The following is a 24,289-nucleotide window of genomic DNA, read 5'->3' on the forward strand; positions in this document are numbered from 1 at the left end:
ATAAATTTGGATTCAGCATTAGTTTTATTTTAAGGAATGTTGCCTTTTTACTTTTTGAATTTAAAAATGTAAGTTCAACTATAAACATTATTAAAAATTTTCTGTTAAATTCAAATTTATTACGTCATTTTTTTAATTACATGACTATCTTCTTCTTCTTCTTTAATTTCAAAAGGTCTTACTAATAGTTTTAACAAAAAAAAAATTTAATTTGAAATCTCAAAAGTAAAAAAAAAAATAAATTCCTTAAAAATAAAAATATAGAAACTGAACTTTAAATTTATAAAGACTACATGCAAATATAAAATATTTTAACCTAAATGCTTAATTAATTTATGGAGTCAATACGAATAATTTATTAATAAAAATCAAAATTAGGATCCTCATAAAGTAGTACAAGATTAATATGATATTACTTTTTTCGGATAATTGTTGTAGAGGTGTTAATTACATTTCGAATTAAAACTAGTATACTAAAATTTATTCTTTTTAAAATATCTTAAATTACATTTATTGTAATTCTAAAATTAACATACCTAAGTGAAATAAGATTAATGGAAAATCTCAATTTTAAATGATTGATATCTAACATTCCATATTTTATTAGATATTTTTTCACAATTAGATCTGTTTATGGGTCGGATTATTTGTCTAAACTCGAAGGTTCGCTTGAAATTTGAGAGGGTTTGAACAAAAATATTATACCTAAAAAATGGGTTTGGACAAAAAAATTTAGGCCTGTTTAAAATATGGGTCAAGCTTGGTCTTAAATATTCAAGACCCAAGCCCGACCTGACCCGACTTATGTTATTTTTATATATTATGTAATTTAGAAAACATTAAAAAAATAAATCTATACTAAATATATAATACTACTCAAATGTAAACATTAAAATAATGTTATGACTATATAAAAATTTTGAATAAATAACAAATATATTAAATATTAAATATTAAAATAAAATAAAAAAATATTTTTTAAAAAAATAATATGAGCGGGCCTAAAATGTGCTTGGGTTAGTCTTTTACAAATATGGGTAGGTTTGAGTAAAATTTTAAACTCATATTTTGAGTCAAGTCAAACTTGGGTAAACATAAAGTATGTTAACATCATGCTTAGGCCTAACCCGATTCGGCTCTTGAGCACTTCTAGTGACAATGCATATTGTTATACAATTACAATAAAAATAACTCGACCCGGAGTCCAACTCGATAAAGGCCCTATATATATTTCTAAAGACCCCTCAACAATGGTGCGGTGAACGTGGACGAATTACTTGGGTCTTCAGATTGGGTTTGAGCTTGGGCTTGAGTTGTGGTAGAGGAGTTATTCGGTGGCTGAGATAGAACCTGTGGCTGAGGCTATGTCGAGGTTTGTTCGCCCATGTCAAATCGATTAAAATCTGAGATGTAATTTAGAAATCTTTAGAGAATGAAAGCGGCGTTGGTGTTGACGTTGGCGATGGACGGCGGGGTTAAGGGGAGGAGTAGTGGAAAGAAAATAGATGAGCTAATGGAGTTCAGTTGTCGAACAAGTATTTTCTCGCTAGAAGGTTTTGGCCTATCAACATTTACTGCAGTCCACAATCGGATATTATTAAAGGAAAAAGGTAGAGGTCCATATTCCTTTTTCATCTGATATTATAATTGTGTTATTACTGCTTTCACCCTATGTGCTAAAATGCAAGGTCAAACACTAATATTGTGTTGATTTTACAATGATGCATTATTGGGGTTTAGTTAGTCAACCAACACATCCCCCACTTGTTTTTCTTCTATCTATACTAATATTTTTAAACGGAAACTTATATTCTAATTACATGATTTCTACACTTTTGATAAAATTTATAGTAACTTATCAAAGTGATTCCAATCCTCTTCATTTAAAAACTGCAAATGCTTAGGCTGAGGTGCAGATAATTGATTAGATACTTATAATTTTATATGTAATGGTAGGACAATTCATGAATATTATAGTCAATAGCACCCTTACTGGTCTGAATTTACAAAATCATCCTTCTTCTGCTGATATTGCTCTTTTTCAATTATATTTTCTCAATACTGATAATTTTTATGTATGGTTTTGATTTTGTTCAAATGAGTTGCTGTATGGAACAGTTTTTGATGACTTGACTATGTTAATCGCTGAATTCTTCTCAGTGTGCCCTATTAGCCAGCAGAATATGTGCTAAGATTTTCCCTGAATTGGCGCTTTTTTCATAGTTTCTAATGGTTTGTATTTGTTGCATGCATCGCATGCATGTGCCATGTACATATTGTAATATCCCGTTTTTTAGTGGTATTGGAAATAGTGGTTTCGAGACCATAATTTCGACAAGTGAGTCAGTAAATAATATTTATTTAATATCTACAAGTCTATTATAGTGTCGTATTAAAATTTGGTTAGAAAATATTAATGTTTAGCTGGTTAATTAAGTAAAAAGGATTAAATCGTAAAATTACAAAGATTACTTACTATTAGATTAAATGTATTAAATGGCTTTAGAAAATTGATTTGATGGCCCTAATCAGTAATTAGACCATATTAGGTTATAGTGGACGGTTTTGACTTGTTTATTAAAGAAATTTTATTAATTTCATAAGGGTAAAATGGAAAATAAGTTAATAATATGAAAAACAAATAGGAAAAAAAATCATCATCTTCCTTAATATTTTATTCCATCGAAAATAGAAAGGAAACACCATTGAAAAGCTTTGAAGCTTCGGCCATTTACTCTCTTGCATGTAAGGCTGTTTTGAGCCGTTTTTCGTAAATTTTATGTTTTTGAGTTCGTTGCAGTTTAATTTAATTAACCCAAGGGTTAATTCATAAAAATGTTAAACATTTTGAAATGTTTCATTGTTGATTTTGTGAAGTTTTTGAAATTTGTTGATAGTTTTGTAAGTTTGATATCTAAGTAGGATTTTTTAGTAAAGTAATTTTTAGTGATTTTGATAGTTAAGGATTAAATTGTTAAAATAGTAAAATTTCATGAAAATTATTGTGAAATTTTGAAATTTATGGGTTGTTAAAGAACTATAGGAAATTCGGCTAGCATAGTTTAAGCTTAAATGTGTTCAATTTGAAAGTTTCAGGTTTTAGGACTAAATTACATAAAAGGCAAAGTTTAGGGGTGATTTTGTAAAATAAGAAAAAAGTTTAAATGTATAATTTTGATTATTTTTGTGGTTTGAAGAGATTAATTAAAGAAAAATATATTGAAGAGATTAATAAAAGTAAAATATACTTTAAATCAAGAATCTCAACGACCAGAAGATGAAAAATTGTTGATTAGTCTTTGATAGTTGAATCACTTAGACAGATAAGTTCATACTATCTTCTATGGTTATAATTTGTTATTAAATGTTATTAATTATTTGTATATGAACTGTTGAGATGGAAATCAGACTATGTGGTAATAAATCAAATTTTAAGACAATTCCTTTAGACCAAGTAAAAGTCTCATACACAAGGTTTCTGAATGATTCCCATTCTGGACCGAGCTCCAGCATTTGTTGTGGACTCGGATATACATGTCACATAGGTTTAGTTTGGACTGGCAATCTATTTTCATTTTAAATGTTTAGCCTGGACTGATAACCTTTCATGTATATATATCTCTAGTCAGGCTATTTTTCAGTGTTGTCAATGGTTTAACCCGGATTGGTAACCTAACAAATGTATTTTGTACCTGACTAGCTTGAACAAGCATTAAATGTTCTTCGCACTCATGTAATAAGTTCTTTTACAAAGTTCCATCAAAAAAACAAAGGATATATAGTGTGTTATTAATATGGACAAAATATGAATTCTGACTATCCTTATGATAGTTATTTGTTGATCTGGAATTATTGAACTTTGTCATGATAGGGATATTAGTTTGAATAGAAATTTACAATTAACTATTAAATGAATAAAGTAAGTTATTGAATTGAATTGTATGAACTTATTAAGTATTTTCATACTTCAATTATTATGTTCTGTAGATTTTGGATACTTTGAACGTGCCGATCGAATCAACAAGAGTTCACACCTACCATCTTTTGACTCGGTCGATTTTGAAGTTTGAAATTGTGGTTACTTGTGGCATGTATATAGAATGTTTATTTTGCAAATGTTGAACCTGTTTTGGTCATTTAGTTGTAAGTGCACTTGTATGCAAATTTGATGTATGTATTAGATATTTGGCATTTTGGTAATGTGTTGTTAAAAGTCATGTTTGAATGGTATTTTGAATGATTATGTGCTAACAAGTTTTGGTGTGAATATTGTTAGTTTATGATGCTAGAATGGATGAATTGAATGATTTGGATGCTTGATAAAATTTGATTTATATGTGGTTTCAATGAGGGTACATTGGTTAGTGACCTAGGTTGGATGATTTTGTACATTTTAGGCATGTTTTAATGTGTTTTGAATAGGTAAAAATGATTGGAAATTGTTTGGCTTGAAATTTAAGAAATGGTAGATGAAAGAGGTTGGATTTGAAGTTATTTCAGGTGCATACGGCCTGGGACACGAGCTGTCACACAGCCGTCTGTCACACACGATCACCCATACGGCCATGTGGTTGTTTGATTTTAGGTGCAAGATATTTCACACGATCATAGGCTGTTACAAGGCCTGGCTACACAATCGTGTGACCTTATATTTGAATTGTATATGGTCTGAGAACACGGGCGTATGGGGTAGTCACACGGCCATATTTGGGGTCACACAAGCTTGTCTCTATCACACGGCCATGTAACCCCTGTTGGCACTTTTTAATGGGGTCACACAAGCTTGTCTCTGTCAAACGGCCATGTAACCCCTGTTGACACTTTTTACTCAAAATTTTGTAGAAGTTTCAGTTTAATCTAGAATTGATTCTGGTTTCTTTTAAATGTTATGTAAGCCCGATAAAGGTCTAGATATGATTGAAAAACATGGAAATTATTATGATTTATTATGAAATGGTATATTTTGTCTATATTTATTTGATTGTTAAAAAGTGATAGTGTTTTATAGTTGTATCCTTTTATAACTCGAGTCAGGTGAAAAAACCGAGTGCAGGGTGTTACACATATTGTCTACATCAATATGTCTGTCCACATGTGCGTATGTACGCATTCATGTGTGCATTGTCAATTAATAAACTCAATTGTAAAAACATCTGAACAACAAGTAAGCTTTGGGGTTATGTTATAAGTGCTTGTATGTGTTTAGCAATCATTTGGAAAAAACAATGGCTATATTGTTCTTCACTACAGTTATATTTTCTATGAATTCTTGCATGTGATGTTGAAACTTTTGCAAATAAGGGTTAAAAAAATGTTTGGATAGTTTTTAATCTTTTCTAAGTTCTTCATGTAGCTTAATGGTAATTCTTTTGGCAATAGCTGCATTCTGTCGATGTATGTAAAACACAGCTTTTCCACCACATGGAGTCAACTATGTGGATCAATTATATTTTTATTTTATATTTAGCTTCTTATCATGAGTGAGATTAGTAACATTAAGGTTTTGCCATTAAATCACATGTTCTTACACATAAAATGTACAAGAGTTACATTATTTTATTTTATTAATTAAGCAATTGTCTTGTATTCAATATGATTGCCTCAGTGTAAGCTCGTGTTCCCTATGTCTGTTCCCTATCTATTTCACCGTCGTAGTGTCACTCCTTGAATATTTTTTCTTTAATGCAGTTTGGAGTAACTCATATTGTTGATATAGTTCTGTCACCTTTGTCCAATTAGAGTTACAGGTCATTAATTCTCTCTTCGCAAGAATAATTTGTTATTCTTGTAGGTTTTGTAAAAAAAGAAAAAAGAAAAAAAAAAGATATGCATAAGTAATCTGCTTATGAGATTTTAAGAATCTTGCGGTCTGCTGATTTACAATAACAACCTTTGATTTTCTAACAGTTCGCTAATTTATGATCACGACTGTTATTTTTAAAGCTCGTTGATTTACAATCACGGCTTTAGTTCATTGATTTATGATCATGAACACTTCATAAAGAGTTTGTCGATTTACGATCACAACCTTTGGCTTTCTAACAGTTCGCTAATTTATGATTACGATTATCATTTTTACGGTCTGTTGAGTTACAATCACGACCTTCGATTTTCTAACAGTTTGCTGATTTACAATTATGAATGTCATTTTTATGGTCTATTGATTTATGATCACGATCTTTGGCTTCCTAACAGTTCGTTGATTTAGGCTCACGACAGTTATTTTTACAGTCCGCTGATTTACAATCACGACCTTCGATTTTCTAACAGTTCGCTGATTTACGATCACGACTATCATTTTTACGGTTCACTGATTTATGATCATGACCTTAGATTTTCTAACAGTTCACACTAATTTATGATAACGACTGGCATTTTTACTGTCCGATGATTTTTGATCACGACCTTTAGTTTTCTAGCAGTTCGCTAATTTATGATCATGACTGTTATTTTTACGATTCACTGATTTACGATCATGACCTTTGGCTTTCTAACAGTTCACTAATTTACAATTACGACCTTTTACTCACGGGATTTCACGAATCCCACGATATTTTACAATACAATTTGCGGTATTCTACAATGCATTTCGTAGCATTTCAATAAATACAGTTCGTAACATTTCTGCAAATACAACTTGCATAATTCTACAACATGATTTGTTTCCTTAAAACCATTTCTCCAACAACCTTGTGACTCTTGGACCACACTATTAGACAACAAAATTTTCTCAGTAAAGTTTCAAGGTAAATATTATATAGTAAGCTGTAAATATTATATAGTAAGCTCCAAATTACACGCTTCACATGTGTAAACTTATCTCAGAAGAGTCACTTTATAATTCTTTTTCTACAAGAAGGGGAACAAATTATTATGCAATTATAATAAAAATAGCCCAGCCTGGAATCCGACCCGGAATTCAACTCGATAAATCCCACTATATATATATTTATGTTTCTAAAGACCCATCACTAGAGCACTCAGACAAGCCACTGGATTATCTTCTTATCTTCTTATTTGCTTCTTCGCTATCGTCTCCGCCTTTACTTTTGTTGATACTGTATATTAACACATATTGCAACTTTTGTTGATAGTATACTGTAAAGATATTATATTATTATACCTAAAATGCTATTAAAAATTAATATTTTATTTATATTTAACCTATATTGTTTAAATAATATCTATACTATAATAAAATATTTAGATTTTCTTTTTCCTTTTTATGAGACAAATTTAAATTGTGTTTGTAAAAGTAAACTTAGTATTTACATTTGAAATAAAAAGATTTTATAACTAGTAAAACTTTAAAACTAATTGAATATTTATAAAATTGCTCACCTTAAAACAAGTCAAATTCGAAATTATTCGACTCTAAAAATATCCGAACTCAAACTAAACTAAATCCAAAATAATCCAAATTTGAAAACAATGGTACCCGACTACACCCGTTTGCCAACCTGCTCCTAATCTCCTCCTCCCCAATCTCTCTCGCAAAAAGTTTTGGTAATCCGCAAACAAAGTGATAACAAAAATGGAGAACCCAAAGTGAGACAGACATATTAGGCTATAATGCAAGCAATTTAAGCACAAAACATAAACCATTCAGCAAAAAACAACTTTAACATGATCCACCAAAAGAAACTACAGCTCATTTTCCCTCTCCTCAGTTAAGAAACAAACTAGTAACAACAAGTCTTCTGACTACTGTCGGACTTTGGCTTTCTTCTTCTGCCAAAGCCTGTCGAGTGCGCTATCGGCATCGCCCTGCAAAGTAGAACAAACTAATTAGCAGCCAAAATCAGATGCAACTCAATATCTTGAAAAAGAACTGAGGCAACAAAATAAAACTTCTTATTAATAGAATCCAACTTTTATACAATGAACAACTTTGTAATTGGGTCTACCAGGAACCTGTCAGTCTACAAGCAACCAGGCTTGCTTTCCTACGATATATTGCATCAGGTCTTTAAGCATGGAGTTTTAGCTGTGGTATTTCAATTCAGAATGTTCTTAAAACCAAAGTTTATTTCTCTAAATGTACTACCAGAGCAGAGCAGAAGGTATAAGTTAAAAACATTCAAAATGAACAACCCTGTAACTGTGTCTATACTAGGACCTTGTGCCAATCTACAGGCAGCCGGACACACCCCACATTGCATACTCCAGGTCTTTACACATTGCATCCAAAATATGCTAATAAACCCAATGTTTTCCCTTGCAAAGTAAATGGATCGCAATTGACACTTCAAATGCATCTCAAACATTCAGAGTCTTTAACTTGACAACGTAACTAGAAGCTCATTACTAACAAAGCAAGTTGCAAGATTAATCTTTTTAAGCATGATCAGAATTTTAAACATGTAATTAATGCAAACCTGAGAATGCAGTGAAATGACCCTTCAAGAATCCTCCAAATAAAAAAGAAATTAAATTAAACATTCACTTATCAGACACCAGTAACATAGGACTGAAGCAGCCCAAAATATCCAACAGAGGTTAGTAAAGAACCAAAACGAACCTGGGCTCGAACAAAGCCACAAAGAGCAAAAGTGGAGAATGTGCCAGTGTATCTGCCAAGCTCATCCAAGTGCCCAACGTTAATCTGAACGGATGCATGATCCTTGGAGGTTATAAGCCTGTTAGTGGCGGAACTGCAACAACAAAAGTACAAATGAGCATTACAATATAGACAAAAATTGTGAGAAAGAAACATGAGTGAAGCAAATTAAAAACCATTTCCTGGGGATATAAAGATCCATGTTTTGCCCCTCTTCGTTCTGCATCTTTTCAGACTGCTTAACTGATGAAGAAACGCAAAGCTGAAACTATATTTGAACTTCAAGTTCGATCCCCTGCAAATAAATTATGAACAAACATTTTATAGAAAACCCAAATCCTGATTTAAATTATAATTTCTGGGAAAAAAAATTGCCAAGCATATTTAAACATTTCAAAAGGGAAAAAAATTCAAACGTATGAAGATTAAAACACCAAAATAAAATTAGAACTATGAAACCCAGAGACACAGAAAGGTATACTACCTGTAAGATAATAAAGGAAAGCGGCTGAAGACGCGAAAACTGCTAGGGCTGGGTTTATTTATTTAAAACATGATAATTATTTTTTTAAGAAAATTAGCTGGATTTTATTACAGAAGGCCAACACAAAATGCAAAGCCAAAATGACATGGGTCATAATAGACTAGTCCAAAACATACAAACAAAGACTAAGCCCACAAAAGCCAAAACCAAAAGAATCAAAAACAAAAACAGAAAAAACAGCCCAACAACAAGATCCAGCAAACGGCAAAAAAAGGGGAGCTCTAGAGACGTCTTCTTCAGCTGTACTCCAATAATTAAAACCCCTTTTGAAAAAATTAGCAAGAACCGCTTGGGGAAGCAAAAACCATCAGATACTTAATTACCCATCATATCAATCCTATCAAACCTATTCATTACCCCGATGCACATTGAAAGATCAAAACCCATTGAAACTCAGCAAAATCAAAATTCCAGAACACTTTCTCTAGACCCTTCATTTCTTCTTCCCCTATCCTCACCCACTACCTCCATCTGCCTCCTGTCTTCAGCTATCGCCTCCACCGCACCAGGAGATATTAGATTTGTTAAGTAAGTAGATTCTCTTTTCTTGAGTCCTTCTTGTGCTAAACAATGGGCAACTCTGTTAGCCTCCCTGTTTGTGAAAAGAAAAACACAATGATTAAATTGACAGCTGAGATACTGAGCATCTTTGATATACACAGAAATTTTAGATCTGTCCTCCTTTTCCTCTTGCAGCTTCCGAATGATCGTTCGAGAATTACCTTCAACCTCAATCGCCCTCAACCCAAGTTGTAACCCCAGCTTCAGTGCCTAAAAACACGCTACTGCTTCTGCGGAAAAAACAGACGGTATGTTCAAGTTCATTTTCGTTTTACAACAGATAACCTCTACTGTACTGTTACGAATCACTAACCTAGAGCATGACTCTTTGTTGTGATTGTTGAAAGTTGCGTCAAAGTTCACTTTCAATCTCGATCCCATCGGAGCAGTCCATCTGTCCACACAGATCCATCTTTCAAGTATAGCACTTTTTAGATCATCAAGTTCCTTTAAATAAATTTGCACAAAACTTGCAATCTGAACGCCTGTTTGGTTTTCCCCCTCATGAATAAATTTGTTCCGAGACGTCCATAACGCCTATAAAGCGCATACAGTCATTTTACACAAAGCCATGGATCTAGTCTCAAAGGTATTTTTCAGCCAAACTGTAAATTCTGAATTGTCATCCGAGCTAGCCCATGCCATATGTAACTGCTCTCATGTATCTTTTGCAGGAGGACATTCCCAGAAAATATGCTCCCTCATTTCAGCTCCTGTTTGACACCTTCTACACATGGGGGAAGCAATCATTCTGCGATAATGAAGATTACTAAAACGAGGCAGATAGTTACATAGGAATCTCCAGATTGTAATTTTAATTTTAGGGGGTAGATTCATTTTCCATAATTTTTTGTAAATTTGCTTGTGATTTGTATGTAATTGATCCCGACCTTCTTGTAAAAGAAGTCAGTGACCACTTCGGACCAAGTATTCGCCTGACAACTCACCCCGCCAAACAAGAGAGTCTTCATGCTCAAACAAAGGAAGAGGAATACAGAGGATCCTTTTTGTAATCTGTTCCTCAAAGGTAAAACTGATCAGATCAGACTTCTATTTTTTAGAACTTGCATCAATAAGATCCGCAACTTCGATGAGACTCTAATTATTATTCATATTCTGAATTCTGAGTTGATCATCTCCAAGTATCCAAACATCATCCCAAATAGAAACTTTCTAACCATTCCCAATCCGCCAATCCAAACCCTTCAAGAGGAGGCCCCTCGCGGCCCAGATACTCTGCTAGGTAAAAGAAGGTGACCTCCCCAAACTAGAGTTCAAGAAATCACTATCTTTAAAATATCTGGCTTTCAAAGTACGCGTTAGTAAAGAATTAGGATTACTTAACGACGCCAACCTTGTTTAGCCAATAAAGCAGTATTAAAAGAACTCAAATGACGAAATCCCATACCACCATCCTCTTTAGGCGCACATAAGGATTTCCAATCACACCAATGCATCCACTGCTTGCTATGATTATTCCTCCACCAAAATGAGCCCATTATGTTTTCCAGTTCCACACAAAACAATTTTGGTAAAAGGAAACAAGCCATCGAATAGGTGGGAATAGACTGTAAAATAGCCTTGATAAAAACCTCTCGACCTCCGTGTGAAATGTGTCTAATACTCTAGTTGTTGATTTTCTGCTTCAAACGATATTTCAAATTTTGAAAAGCCATTTTCTTCTTACAACCCACCATGTTGGGAAGTCCATGATATCTCTCCAGATCGGTCGAACAACGAACATTAAGAACCCGAAACACCCTACTCTTATCCTGATCCTTCACATTTGTGTTGAAAAAAGCCGTAGATTTTTCATAATTAACGCACTGCCCCGAACAAGACTCATACTCCCCAAGAATTTCTTTCAGCACATTAACCCCCTGGTTTGTTATCTCTCCGAACAGGATACAGTCATCAGCAAACATGAGATGAGTTATAGGTGGGGCCGATCTTTTTTATTCTGACTTGCCAGCCTCATTAACTCAGAAAGCCCTTCTCCACAAAATAAGAAGAGATAGGGACTTAAAGGATCCCCTTGACGCAAGCCCCTAGAAGGCTTGAAACTTTAACCTTCTTCCCCATTAATCAGAATAGAATACTGAACAGAATTAACACAATAGATAATAAACTCAATAAACCATTCGTCAAAACCCATTTTTGACATTATGCTTTTAATGAAAGGCCACTCCACTCTATCATAGGCCTTACTCATATCGAGTTTTAAAGCCATGAAACCTTTTTTTCCATATCTTTTGTTTTTAAAGGAATGAAGCACCTCATATGCCAAAATCACATTGTCGGTAATGAGTCTACCAGGAACAAAAGTACTCTGTGAGTCATCAATACACTCATGTAGAACCTTTTGAAGCCGATTAGCTACAGTTTTTGCAATGATCTTATAAATAACTGTGCATAGACTAATGGGACAAAAATTCTTAAGATTGCTAGGATTAGCAGTCTTGGGAATCAGCACTGTTTGTGTTTTGTTTATATCCCCCACAGATTTTCTGTTATTCAGAATATCTAAACAAAATATGCAAACATCAAAATGTGCCAGAATTTCTGGTAGAAAATTGCTGGAAAGCCATCAGCACCTGAGGCTTTGGTAGGTCCTATACCCTTCAACACCTCAACTATTTCGTCCTCATTGTAAGTGGCTATCAAACTTTGGTTCATTTGATCTAATACGCACAATGTACCCCAGAGAGAATATGTTCCAAATCCCTAATTCCTCTAGAGGCAAAAAGATCCGAAAAGTACTCACGGGCAATACACTCCATCTTCCTACCATCTGCAGCAAGAAAACCATCCCTTTTTTTGCAAAGCTTTGAATCGATTGGCACATCTTCTTTGGGAAGCAAATTTATGAAAAAATAAAGTGTTCTTGTCCCCCATTTTCAACCAATTCGCTCTTGCACGTTGCTCCCAATACTTCTCCTCCTTATCCATCTCCATATTTAAATGAAGTTTGACCTCGGCTATTTCTCCCAAATTATCCTTCGAAATCTCCTCACGATTTAGCTCCTCCAATCTCCTATTCAACCGTTTCACTTCCCTCCCTCTTTTGGTCTTAACCCTATTCCCCCAAGTTCTCAACCCAGTGGCCATTGTTTCCATTCGAAACAAAAAAGATCCAAAGCTACCTTCTCATAACTTCCTTATCTCCGCTTCACACGACTCCTCGAAGACCCACCAGGCTTCAAAATTAAATCTATCGGATTATCTACCCATTCCCACGTCCTTCGTATTAATGAGCAAAGGACAATGATCTGAGAAAGAATGTGGGAGGTGTCTCAAAGAATACCGTGGGAATTACTGAAGCCAACCATCATTAGCAACCCCTCTATCAATACGTTCCCTAATATTTTGTTCAACAGTTTTACCTCTTTCTCATGTGAACCAAGCTCCTGAAAAACCTATATCTTCCAGTCAACAGGCTTCCAAAGTCTTACGGAAAACCTCTATTCGAGCCTTCTCCCTTAGCAAACCTCCTTGTTTTTCATGAGCAAAAAGAATATCGTTAAAGTCTCCCCCAACCAGCTATGGTAAAGAGTTATCCCTCCCTAATCTTCGAAGTAACTCCCAAGTCACCGATTTATTTCTAACCTCTGGAGCCCCATAAAACCCTGTGAATCGCCATCGAGAATTTTCTTCTTCATGAATCTCAACATCAATATGATTCTTTGAGAAGCTCTGTAAATTGACTAAGCTATTCCCATTCCACCCAAGGCTTAATCATTCTCTAGACCCATCAGCCGAGACGTATACACCATTAAAGAAACCACACCGTCTTCTAACAATCTCCATTTTTGTAGCACTCAATTTAGTCTCCATAAAGAAGACAATTTGGGGTTGATAAATCTTCAGCATACTCTGAAGTCTTCTAACTTCTCGTGGACTCCCCAATCCGCAAACTTTCCAGCACATGATTTTCATTTCCTTCGGTCAACATGCCCAATGGCAGCCGCCGATATTTGTTTAGGATAAAAAAAATTCTCCCCAGCAACCTCTAATAAATCTTGAGTGTTAGAAACATTAGTGATCAAAGTATTAGATCTCTGCCTTTTTTTTCCTTCCTTATTGAGAAAAGGTTCATCCTCTAGCTCACAATCCATACATGACACCCCTTCCCCCTGTAAACGGCCCAGTCCACCTAGAGTTGTCCTTTGGATGGCCCCATAACGTGCAAGTCCAGAAAGTTGACTTTTTCCATGTTCCAAATCATTATCTCCATAATGGTGGAAATTATTTCCTTGCTGATACTCATTCAATTCAGCAGGAAATTTGGTGCCTTCCAAATTTATTCCAAGAGGGAAATTGAAATTTCCTTCTGATTCTCTCCCCTTATTTTGGCTTGATTGTTGACTAGAAGATTGCCCAAATCTAGACTTTCCAAAAAAACTATTTTCTCTTTCCCCCCTCAACCAGATGCTGTTGACAATGGAAGCCTTTCTCCCTTGAGCTCTCAATGATAGATCCCATCCCATCTCTAATTCCTGCATTCCATATTGTAATTTCATCAGGCAGAAATTATCTCTATGGCCCAGACATCCACATAAAAAATAGAAAAGAGTTAACCTTTCATACTTAAACTTTGCATAAGTAAACTTGGACTCTGAAATTTTAATTGTCTTTCGTTGTGGTAAAGATTTTCGAACATCAAGTTGGACCTGAATCCGCTTATAATTCATATACCCAATGGACAGCTGTTTCGTGTCATATTCTAGAAACTTTCCAATAAAATTTCCAAATTGAACTGCCATAGAATCCCTGAAGAAACCAGGAGGTAGATCATAAACCTGAATCCACCAGTCTGCAAACACCAAAGGGACAGCCATAGGGTCTCAAAATGTCTCGTTATGAAACGCTTGCATTTAGGAAAAAAAAGGTTAATTACATTTTGGGACTTGGCAACTTTTCTCATATTAAGGCCTGAATTTTCTTTTGGTCTAAGTTAGGTCCTGAACTTGGCAACTGCTCTCACATTCGGCTTGAACTTTTTCTTGGTCCAAATTAGGCTCTAAACTTTGCAAATGTTCCCACATTGGGACTTCAATTTTTTTTATCCAAATTAGTCATTGAAAACCTTAAAATTCAAGCCTTAATGTGGGAATAATTGTAAAGTTTTAAGGTCTAACTTTGACAAAAAAAAGGTTCAACCTCCAATGTGGAAAAAGTTGCCAAGTCTAGGTTCTAATGTGGGAACAACTGCCAAGTTTAAGACCTAACTTGGACCCAAAAAAAAGTTCAAACCCCAATATGAGAAAGGTTGCCAAATTCAGGCCTCAAATAGTGATTTAACTAAAAAAATCTAAACTCTAATCCATGGAACCATGTTCCAGAATTTTGTTTGTACATTTAAAATACAAAATTTTAGCTCGGAGAAGCTAATAAAGATTGTGGAAGCACAAGTTGTCTATTGTTTAATCTTTTTACTGAGTTGTCGGCTGTTTGTGATCGTTGAATGAAGATTAAGTGAAGAGGATGTTGGATGTCTTCAATTGTTAGTTAAAGTTTCCATCATGCAACGGTGCGACCCATAATAATATTTTCTCATTTTTTCCCTTAGTGAGAAGTCCATAAGAAGTGACGTTATTTGACTTGATTATAACTAGAATAGACTGCAGAGTAAGGATTCTAACTTGAAGTTTGCTGGAAAATTTGTAGCTTCTAATCAACCATAGTTGGGAGCCATTATGGCCCTATGTTATGGCAGCCCTAGCAATAAGACCTTTATGGTTGTTTTGGTTGGTGTTGATGCAGAGAAACCAATAAAGATCACATCTTCCTATGTTTAGGGATTTTGGAATCCATGGTTGGGTAGCTAGGGGGTCGATGTTGAAAGAGTGAAGAACTAGTCGGTAAAAATCATTGATTCTTATGAGGGCCACCAGTTGGGATCAACATTTTTTAAAATGATATCATTTTTAAATGCAAGCAACCAGGGTAAAAATTTTCCTAGAGTCTTGTGAAACAATGTCTTTTGAATTGAACCATTGGAGGCTCTAATCAGAGATGAAAGGAATATAGAGGGAATCAAATGGACCGTGCAAAATGACATTTTAGGAAGAGGTGCTTAGCAATGTAACGCTTCTAACCCGTATCCATTATCGAAACCGGGTTACAAAGCATTACCAGAGTTTACAGATAAAACAGACAAAAATTTCAAACATTTCATATCATAAAATATTCAGGTCAGAAACCAATCAAACTCATACATACTGTCCCTTATTCAAGCCCTCGAAGTCCAAAATACGCGTTAGAAGTAAGTCGGGCCTCATTAGAAAACTCAGAGAATTTTTCAGAATACGTTAAAAATTTTCAAAGCTGTAGGGTTCACACGGCCGTGTGGCTGGGCCGTGTGACTCACATGGCTAATAGACATGCTCGTGTTTTAGGCCGTTTGGGCATTTGAAATAGGGACACAAGGTCGTGCCTCAGCTCGTGCCCATGCCCGTGTAACTCTCTAACTTGGGTCACACAGCCAAGGCACATGCTCGTGTGCCAGGTCATGTACCCTTTCGAAATGGCCTCGCACGCCCATGTGCAAGCCATGTGTCTCGCACGACCAAGTCACACGCCCGTGTGTTTGGCCGTGTGGACTTAAATGTGTCTTAAACAAAAATTTACCATTTCTTACATGCTTAGGCATTAGACAACTCAAAAACCATTTGCTTAACTAGTTTAAAACATGATCAAATACATTTAAAACATGTCAAAACAATTATCCTAGGTGCCTAACCAATGTACGCTCAATGGTACCACATTTATATCATCTATTCATATCATCAAATAACTCAAAAACTGTTTGTTTAACCAGTTCAAAACACGATCAAATACATTCAAAACATGTCAAAACAATTATCCTAGGTGCCTAACCAATGTACGCTCATTGGTACCACAATTATATCATCTATTCATATCATCAAAGTATCATTCAAATCCAAATTATAAACATACCAATTTCAATCCATTTTTCCCAGTTCATAAGCACTTAAACACTAACTTAAATTCACATGCACCTATCTAGATTTGGTTCACTCTTATCATGACATAATATGGCTTCAAAAACAAACACAAGATTATATATATATACCAAACCAATATTAAACTTATAACCTCATTTACAATCAATCCACAAAATAACTATTATTTAAACACCCTAGGTACATGCCGACACAAAAGATAGACATCACCACATTTAAGTTCGGGATCGTTGTTGGATGCTGAATCGGCGATCAAAAGTTAAGTATCTAACCTACGCACGGAAAGTAAAACCGTATGCTGAGTAAAATTTAGTGGTATTTTTATAATCTGAATAATTAAAGATAAGATAAAATAATATGCACATATTAATTATAAGCACAATTGAATATTTAAAACCACATTTATTCATACAATGGCATCAGCCATGCAATACTTAATTCATGAATACATCATTATATATTATACTCAATTTTCATCACTTGCTATATAACAGCTTTCCATAATTTGTTCCACATATCATTTAAACAATGGCACTATCTATTCCATATTTAATTCAACATATTTCACATTCTATTTTCAATTCACTATATCAATTCCATTTCTCATACCATGCCATTTCAGTATCAATTATACAACTTTATTATTTATTTACCCCTATTAACACGACTTGGACTCTGATGGATACAAGGACCCAACCAACACACAAATTTGGCACCCACTGCCTTATCGAATAAATCTGAAATAGTAACTGTGCCTAGCATTATATAAATTGACACCTAGTGTCTCATCAGTTAAACCGAAGCAAATTGGTACCCAGTGCCTCATCGACTCGAAGTCGAAGAAATTCCTGAACCTTTCCTATCTTATGGCATGCCATCTATATTCGACTCAGCCCGATACAATTAATATGTTTTAATTTCACATTTCAAAATCAACCAATGTCCAATATAAATTTTTCATATAATTACATATACACATGAATTCAATTCAATCTATAATAATCAATATCCAACTTTCATATTAACACATATATTCATTTCAATTCAATAATCAACACATTTAATATGAATCTACCAATTCAATCCATTTCAATTGTAAAACACAATAGTTCCCACCTCCAATACTTACCATATACAAGAAATCAAAATGCAATAATTTTACAATTTAATTCGGATTATAGAAATACAAACCAGGAATTCCGACCTATTCGACATCGACTTTATCTTTCCCCTTTTTAGTCGAGGATTCTGATATGACGTTAGCTATGAAATTAAAACAATTAAAATTCATCAATATAACACAATTCAATTTCATATTGAATATTTCAATTTTGACTTAATATTTTCCTAAATTTCAATTTAGTCCCTAAACTGAGACTAATTTTTATTCTTTACATTTAATTCTATATTTTCATACAAATTCCACTTTAAACTAAATTTAACTCTCTATTTTCACTTAAACTCCTAAATTTTAAAATTTTCACAATTTAGTCCCTATTACTCAAAATTTACAATTTATTCTACAATTTAATCCTTTTTTGATTTCTAGCTTAAAACTCTATCAATTTAATCCCTAATACTAAAATTATTCAACATTAACAACATTTAAAAACTCAATCAATGTTAAAATTTCAACATGGATCGGGTAATACTTAATACTGGAATTCCAAAAACATACAAATTACAGGAAAATGGGACTAAATTGAGTAACCAATTGAACTTGGAAACTTTGAAGTCCCTAAGCCTTTGCATCTATTTTTTCCCTTTTCTTTCTATTTCTTTCTTTCTTTTCTTTCAAATTTTGGTTTTGCTTTTTTCTTTCTTTATTTCTTTTATTACTTTTGTTTTATTATAATTATATAATATATATACTTAATACTTAAGAAAATTTTAATTATTATAATATATATATAATAAATTTACAAATATCTTACCTAATGTCATCCCACTAAAGAAATAATGGTAAAATTGCTTCTTTAGTCCATTTAATTATTCTTTAATTTATAATTCAACTTTCACCCTATATGCAATTTATTCCTTATACCTAATTACTTTTAATTTATGCAAATTCACTTAATCAAAATCTAATTAACTACACAAGAGTCTGATTTACGGGAACAGAGTCTTGGTAATGCACTTTTTTTGTTTTGTCCTTTTTAATTAATTAACTATCGAAACGTTAAAATTTTTCAACGAAACTTTAATACCACCTTATTGACACACCGTAAATATTTATAAAAATATTTACAGTTCAGTTTATAAAACCAAGGTCCCGATACCTCATTTTCTAAAATCACTTGAACTTAATAAATCAGTTATATAACATAAATTACCAAATCAAAAACCTTTTTAAAAATCACATTGGACTCGTAAATATTAAATAATAATATTTACGCACTTACTCATCAAATTTGGTGGCCCAAAATCACTGTTTTCGACACCACTGAAAAACGAGTTGTTACAAGCAATTTTCTCTTTGGTGGCACAAAAAGGGCAGGAGTTATCAAACAACGATAGTCACCTCAATAGGAGGTCTTTAGTAGGGAGGCAATTATTGCAGATTTTCTATAAGAAGTTAATGATTTTGAAAGAGAGTTTGAGATGCCAGAGATTAATCTAGGCTTTTTACGGATAATCAAAAGGAGCGGTTAATGTGCTTTTTGATAGAGATGGTGATAGATTTTTTTATTGAAAAAGGCCATTATGATAATTTCCAATCAATTTTATCCCTAACGCCTTGGATTGAGAGAGTCCTACTAAGGAGGTCATTGCACAAGAGGAGCCTAGAAGATCTAATGCCCTGCTTTGATTCTAAATTAATATGTATGGACTCCATATTTTATTTTAGGTAAACAGCTCACATAATCGTTTGAGTAGTTTGATCACCAAAATATATTTTTTTTTCTGTTAATTTTGTGGCCCTATTAGGTTAATTTTAAATTTTAGAATAGCCACTTCACCATAAAATTTATTTGGTCACCAAATGGAAGGTTGTAGTGGCCTTCTTTTAATTGATATAATAACAAATTTAGCCCCTTATATTTTACACATGATTTCAATTTGGTCCAATTCTAAAAATTTAACAAACTCAACCCTTAATGTTTGCACATTCTGTCAATTTGGTCTACATTCTAAAAATTCTAAAAAATATTAAAATTTATAAAAAAATCAAAATTTTCAAAATTTTTTTAAAGTTATTACAATTTATAAAAAAATGCAAAAAATCAAAATATTCAAAAACTTAAAAAATAACTTAAAAATTGTTGAAATTTAATATATTGATTAGAATATATAATATTTTTATATATGTTATTATATAAATACTTTTGGGTTAATATGTAGTTTGTCATTTAAACTTGTCCAAAAGTACCTAGTCGGTACATAAGTAAACAAAATCAGATGTAAGTTTGATATAAGTTTTGGGGAGCAAGGGTGTGATTGGGGATCAAAATAGTCGCAGTAAAGCTTTTTGAATACTCTAATGAAGAAGGCATGGGCATGGACAAGGGCGAAGCCAGAGGGGTTGGCATAGGACCTGGACCCCCCTAAAATGTAAATTTGCTCTTCTGACCCTTAAAATTTTTTAAAAATTTTAAATTAGTAAAGGTAAAATTGCACTTTGGCCCCCCTAAACTTATAAAAATTTGGTTTAATCCTTTACAAATTATAAAAATATAAACTATAAAAAATTAAAATTTTATCTGCTCTCCTAAAAATTTGTTCTGGCTTCTCCCCTGGGCATGGAACCCGAGAAAGAGAATGAAGAATATGACCACCATACCCTAAGGAAATCAAAGGCAACCATCAATCTAACTAAAGGGGAGAAAGCAAACATTAAAGAATGGCGAGAGAAAACTCTCATCATTTGAATCTTTGGTAACATGTGGGTTTTCAACACCTGAGTCTGAACTTTGTAGCTTAACCATCTGCGGAAGCCTTCTGGTACCTTAAATCTCATTGCTTTGGGGGGTATGCTTTTTATGTGGTCAAATTCATATGCTCACTAGCCTATGAGAATGTGATTAAGAATGGTCCATGGTTCGTTAACGGGAAGTTCTTAACCATTAAAAAATGGTAGCCAAGTTTTTATTCTTTCGAAGCATCTGTACATAGAGTTGTGATATGGGTTAGGCGGTCGAAGCTCCACATCTAGTATTATGATAAATAAATACTCTCAAGAGTCAAATGGAAAATAGTAAACTCTTAAATATTGATATAACTACTGGTCTAGAGAAGAAAGGCATATATGCCATGGTTTGTGTTCAAATTAATTTGGATCAACATTTGGTTAAATCCATCATTGTTGAAGGAAGAAAGAAACAAATTATTTATGAGGGCATTGAAAGTTTATGTTTTTGCTGTGGAAAGATTAGACATAGTAAAGAATCAATCCTAGACTCCAAAAACATATTGAAGCTGAGAATGGTCGAAAGATGGTAAATCCATCAGAAACTAGGTATCCAACCGGTGTTACAAACAAGTGCCTAACAACAACCATAATGGCACCATATGAATATAACCCTTGGCTTCTTGTGCAATGGTGGAAAACGAAAGCACGACCACCCAAAAATCTCATAGACCCTTAAGCCCTAAAAAGAATAGTTTTTTAATGACAAAGTCGGACTCTACAATGAAATGTTTAAAAAATCGATTTATAATTTTTAGTCACAAAAGTTTAAAAATTTTCTTAAAATTGAGCATTGTGATATTTATAGTAATAAACCCTAAACCAAAATATTACATGTGCTTTGTACAAGGCAGTCTAAGTCATTTCCCCATTTTTTTATCAAACGATCTCTTTTACTATCCTTGAACCTTGGATAGCTTTGAGTGTGGGCTCAAATAAAACGAACTGAACATATAAAATGGAAACTTTTATTAACTTTCAATTGGAAAGTTAATTTCTATTTTGGGAATCAGGAACTTTAAGCTTTTAGAAAATAGAGCTTTTTTTGTAACAACCCATTTTTTAGTGATATTGGAAATAGTGGTTTCGGGGCCATAAATCGGACGAGTGAGTTCATAAATATTATTATATAATATTTACGAGCCAAATATAGTGTTATAATAAAGTTTCATTTGATAATTTATGTATTTGAATGAACAATTAGGTCCAAGTGGTAAGTCCTTAAAGTCAAGTGGTTTTAGAAAATAAAGTATCGAAATCTCGTTTCTATAAACTGAGCCCATAAATATTTTATTAAATATTTAGAGAGTGTTATTAGGGTTGTATTAAAATTTGGTTAAGAAAATTTATTTTTAAATAATTAATTATTAAGGACTAACTCGTAAAGGTTGCAAAAGTGAGTTTCTATTAGTTTAATAGGATAAATGGTTAAGAAAATTTTAAAGTAATGGGCTTATGTGGTAATTATACCAAATCTTTAATTGATGAACATTTTTGGACTTTAATTTGTTGAATTTTAAAAGTTAATCATAAGGGCAAAGTGGTAATTAAGCATAAAGTAATATAAACAAAAGAAACAACTTCATCTTCCCCATTTTTTGAAGCTAGCCACTGAAACCACCATTTTAGGGTGGAATAAATTTGACCAACCTTAATTATTCATGCATGGTGAGTATTTTTGTCTCGTTTTTAGTAATTTTTATGTCTTTGAGCTCGTATTAGCTTCATCTAGCTAATCCGAGGGTCAATTTGTAAAACTGTTAAATGTTATAAATTATGTCATGGATGAATTTGATATGTTTTTGAAGTTTTGTGGTAGATTGTTAAGCTTGGTTGTTAAATAGACAAAATTTGTTAAGTAAATTTTTACGATTTTAATGTTTAGGGACTTATTTATGAAAATGGTGAAATTCAAGGAAAATATTGTGAACTGATGATAAATATGGGCATTTATGGGACTAAGTAAAAATTGACTAGCATGAATTTTAATTAAAAATGGTTAAATTGCAAGTTTCGGGTTTAGGGACTAAATTGCATAAAAGGTAAAGTTTGAAGGTAATTTAGTAAATTTATATTATTAAGGGTTATAAGCTAAAATAATTATTTTAAATTACTTGAATGGTGTAATTAAGTGAAAATTATAATTTAGATCAAGAAACTCTACAATTGGATTTAAATCGAAGAAAAATAAAAGTTTTGAACTAGTTGTCGACTCCATTTTAGCAACCGTTCTAATCGAGGTAAGTTCATTTAATATGAAATCAATTATATTTCTAATTGTTTAGGAATTTTAGAGATTAAATGATATAAAAATTATTAATGTTTAAATTGATTTGTTAATAGAACTGAAATTGTGAAAAGTCATGAAAACGGTATTTTCTGAGATCAATGGAGACAGACTGCATCCGTACATAAGACCATAGCAAGGCTATGACAATTATAAACATAAGACCATAGCAAGGCTATGACAATTGTTCAGATATAAGATCATGGTTGGACCATGGCAATATATACATAAGACCATAGTGAGGCTATGACAGTTGTTTAGATGTAAGACCATGGTTGGACCATGACAGTGTGTATATATATATATATGTAATACCATAGTTGGGCTATGGCATTCTGATGATAAGACCATAACCGGGTTATGGCACTATGAACGTAAGACCATGACAAAGTCATGACAGTGCACATGTAAAACCATATTTGGACTATGGATGGCACACTATGAAACGTGTATCTAGGTTTCAATCGTCTTTACAGTGTTCACCGGATGGAAATAAATGAGAATCTAAATATGATATGTAAAACAGTAAGTGACTTGTAATAGTACAAATGTGTAAAAGAGGTAGATGTTGCATTATCATTATATGTTAAAGAGATTATGCATTCTGATATTAAGAAATGTAAATGTTATGAAATGTGAGGGAGCTAATGAGAATACGAAAGGGATTAATACTCATCGTGTGGGATTTTTGATATGTTTTGTTAGATGAATGTTTTGACTAGTATAGTTTGTAATGAATACTATACCTTGGTGTGATTTTATGTTTCATATGTCTATAAATATGTTAATTAATGATGTTTATGGTATTTAAAGAATTAAATGGATATACGAGTATTTTCCGAATAATTAATGTTATTTCAAATGATTCAACAGATAATCAAGGTTCAAATGGATAAGTACATGTATGTATTAAGCTATGGTATTAAATACGTGATATGGGAATTTGGATATGCATAGTTTAAGGAAATGAAGTTACATGGTATAAGCATAAATGTTAGTTGGTGAAATTGAAATGTTGGTATGTTTATTGTGATGCCTTATTTGATCTTATAAGTGCATTGTTTCACTAACTAACGTTATGAACTTTTGTATATAGGAAAGGATGTCTGGCCTATAATGAAATGAAATTGTCTTTGATTGTTTAACTTAATATGCACGGTAAGTTTAAGTTATTAATACGAGCTTACTAGGCACTACTTGTTTACGTATGTGTTTTCTCTATTTTGTAGATCATCGAAAAGCTCGATCAATTGGAATCTCATTAAAGCTTTGTCACACTATCCATTCGTCATATTAGTAGTTTTGGTTGTTTTGGTTAATGGTTATAAATGGCATGTGATAGGGTTAAAAAGTTATTCAAGTGATTTGGCTTGTTTTTAAGTTGTGCCAAGTTCATTGTTATTAATAATGTTAGATGATGGCATGTAAATAAGAGGTGCAAATA

The 24,289-nt window shown here is 33.0% G+C and overlaps 1 protein-coding gene and 1 long non-coding RNA gene across 3 annotated transcripts; one reads left to right on the forward strand and one right to left on the reverse strand.

The window, feature by feature from the left end:
• Window positions 1-1,236: 1,236 nt before the first annotated feature.
• On the forward strand, window positions 1,237-4,267 carry LOC121212415 (uncharacterized). The gene is made up of 2 exons (XR_005907539.1): window positions 1,237-1,610; window positions 3,988-4,267. It is a non-coding gene; the product is annotated as an uncharacterized lncRNA (long non-coding RNA).
• Window positions 4,268-7,562: 3,295 nt separating this feature from the next.
• LOC107893631 (40S ribosomal protein S21) lies at window positions 7,563-9,158 on the reverse strand. Of its 2 annotated transcripts, none has more exons than XM_016818671.2 (4): window positions 9,045-9,158; window positions 8,743-8,855; window positions 8,522-8,654; window positions 7,563-7,767 (listed from the first exon to the last, which is right to left on the reverse strand). In XM_016818671.2, exons 2-4 carry the CDS (start codon window positions 8,784-8,786, stop codon window positions 7,705-7,707), a joined length of 240 nt encoding a protein of 79 aa, XP_016674160.1. In that variant the 5' UTR covers window positions 8,787-8,855; window positions 9,045-9,158; the 3' UTR covers window positions 7,563-7,704. The 2 variants fall into 2 exon arrangements, with proteins under 2 accessions (XP_016674160.1, XP_016674159.1); XM_016818670.2 differs by having other exon boundaries at window positions 8,737-8,855; window positions 9,045-9,155.
• Between the last annotated feature and the right edge of the window lie 15,131 nt (window positions 9,159-24,289).

The sequence above is a fragment of the Gossypium hirsutum genome, chromosome A13 (assembly GCF_007990345.1).
Source record: "Gossypium hirsutum isolate 1008001.06 chromosome A13, Gossypium_hirsutum_v2.1, whole genome shotgun sequence".
NCBI classification, from domain to species: Eukaryota; Viridiplantae; Streptophyta; class Magnoliopsida; order Malvales; family Malvaceae; genus Gossypium; species Gossypium hirsutum.

Bases quoted from the DNA above. Each gene is read 5' to 3' on its own strand.
- LOC107893631 (XM_016818670.2), bottom strand. From the start codon at position 8,786: ATGCAGAACGAAGAGGGGCAAAACATGGATCTTTATATCCCCAGGAAA. The intron at 8,655-8,736 runs GTTTTTAATTTG...TTGTTGTTGCAG, and splicing joins CTTTATATCCCCAGGAAATG to TTCCGCCACTAACAGGCTTA. The intron at 7,768-8,521 runs GTTCGTTTTGGT...TCTACTTTGCAG, and splicing joins GTGGCTTTGTTCGAGCCCAG to GGCGATGCCGATAGCGCACT.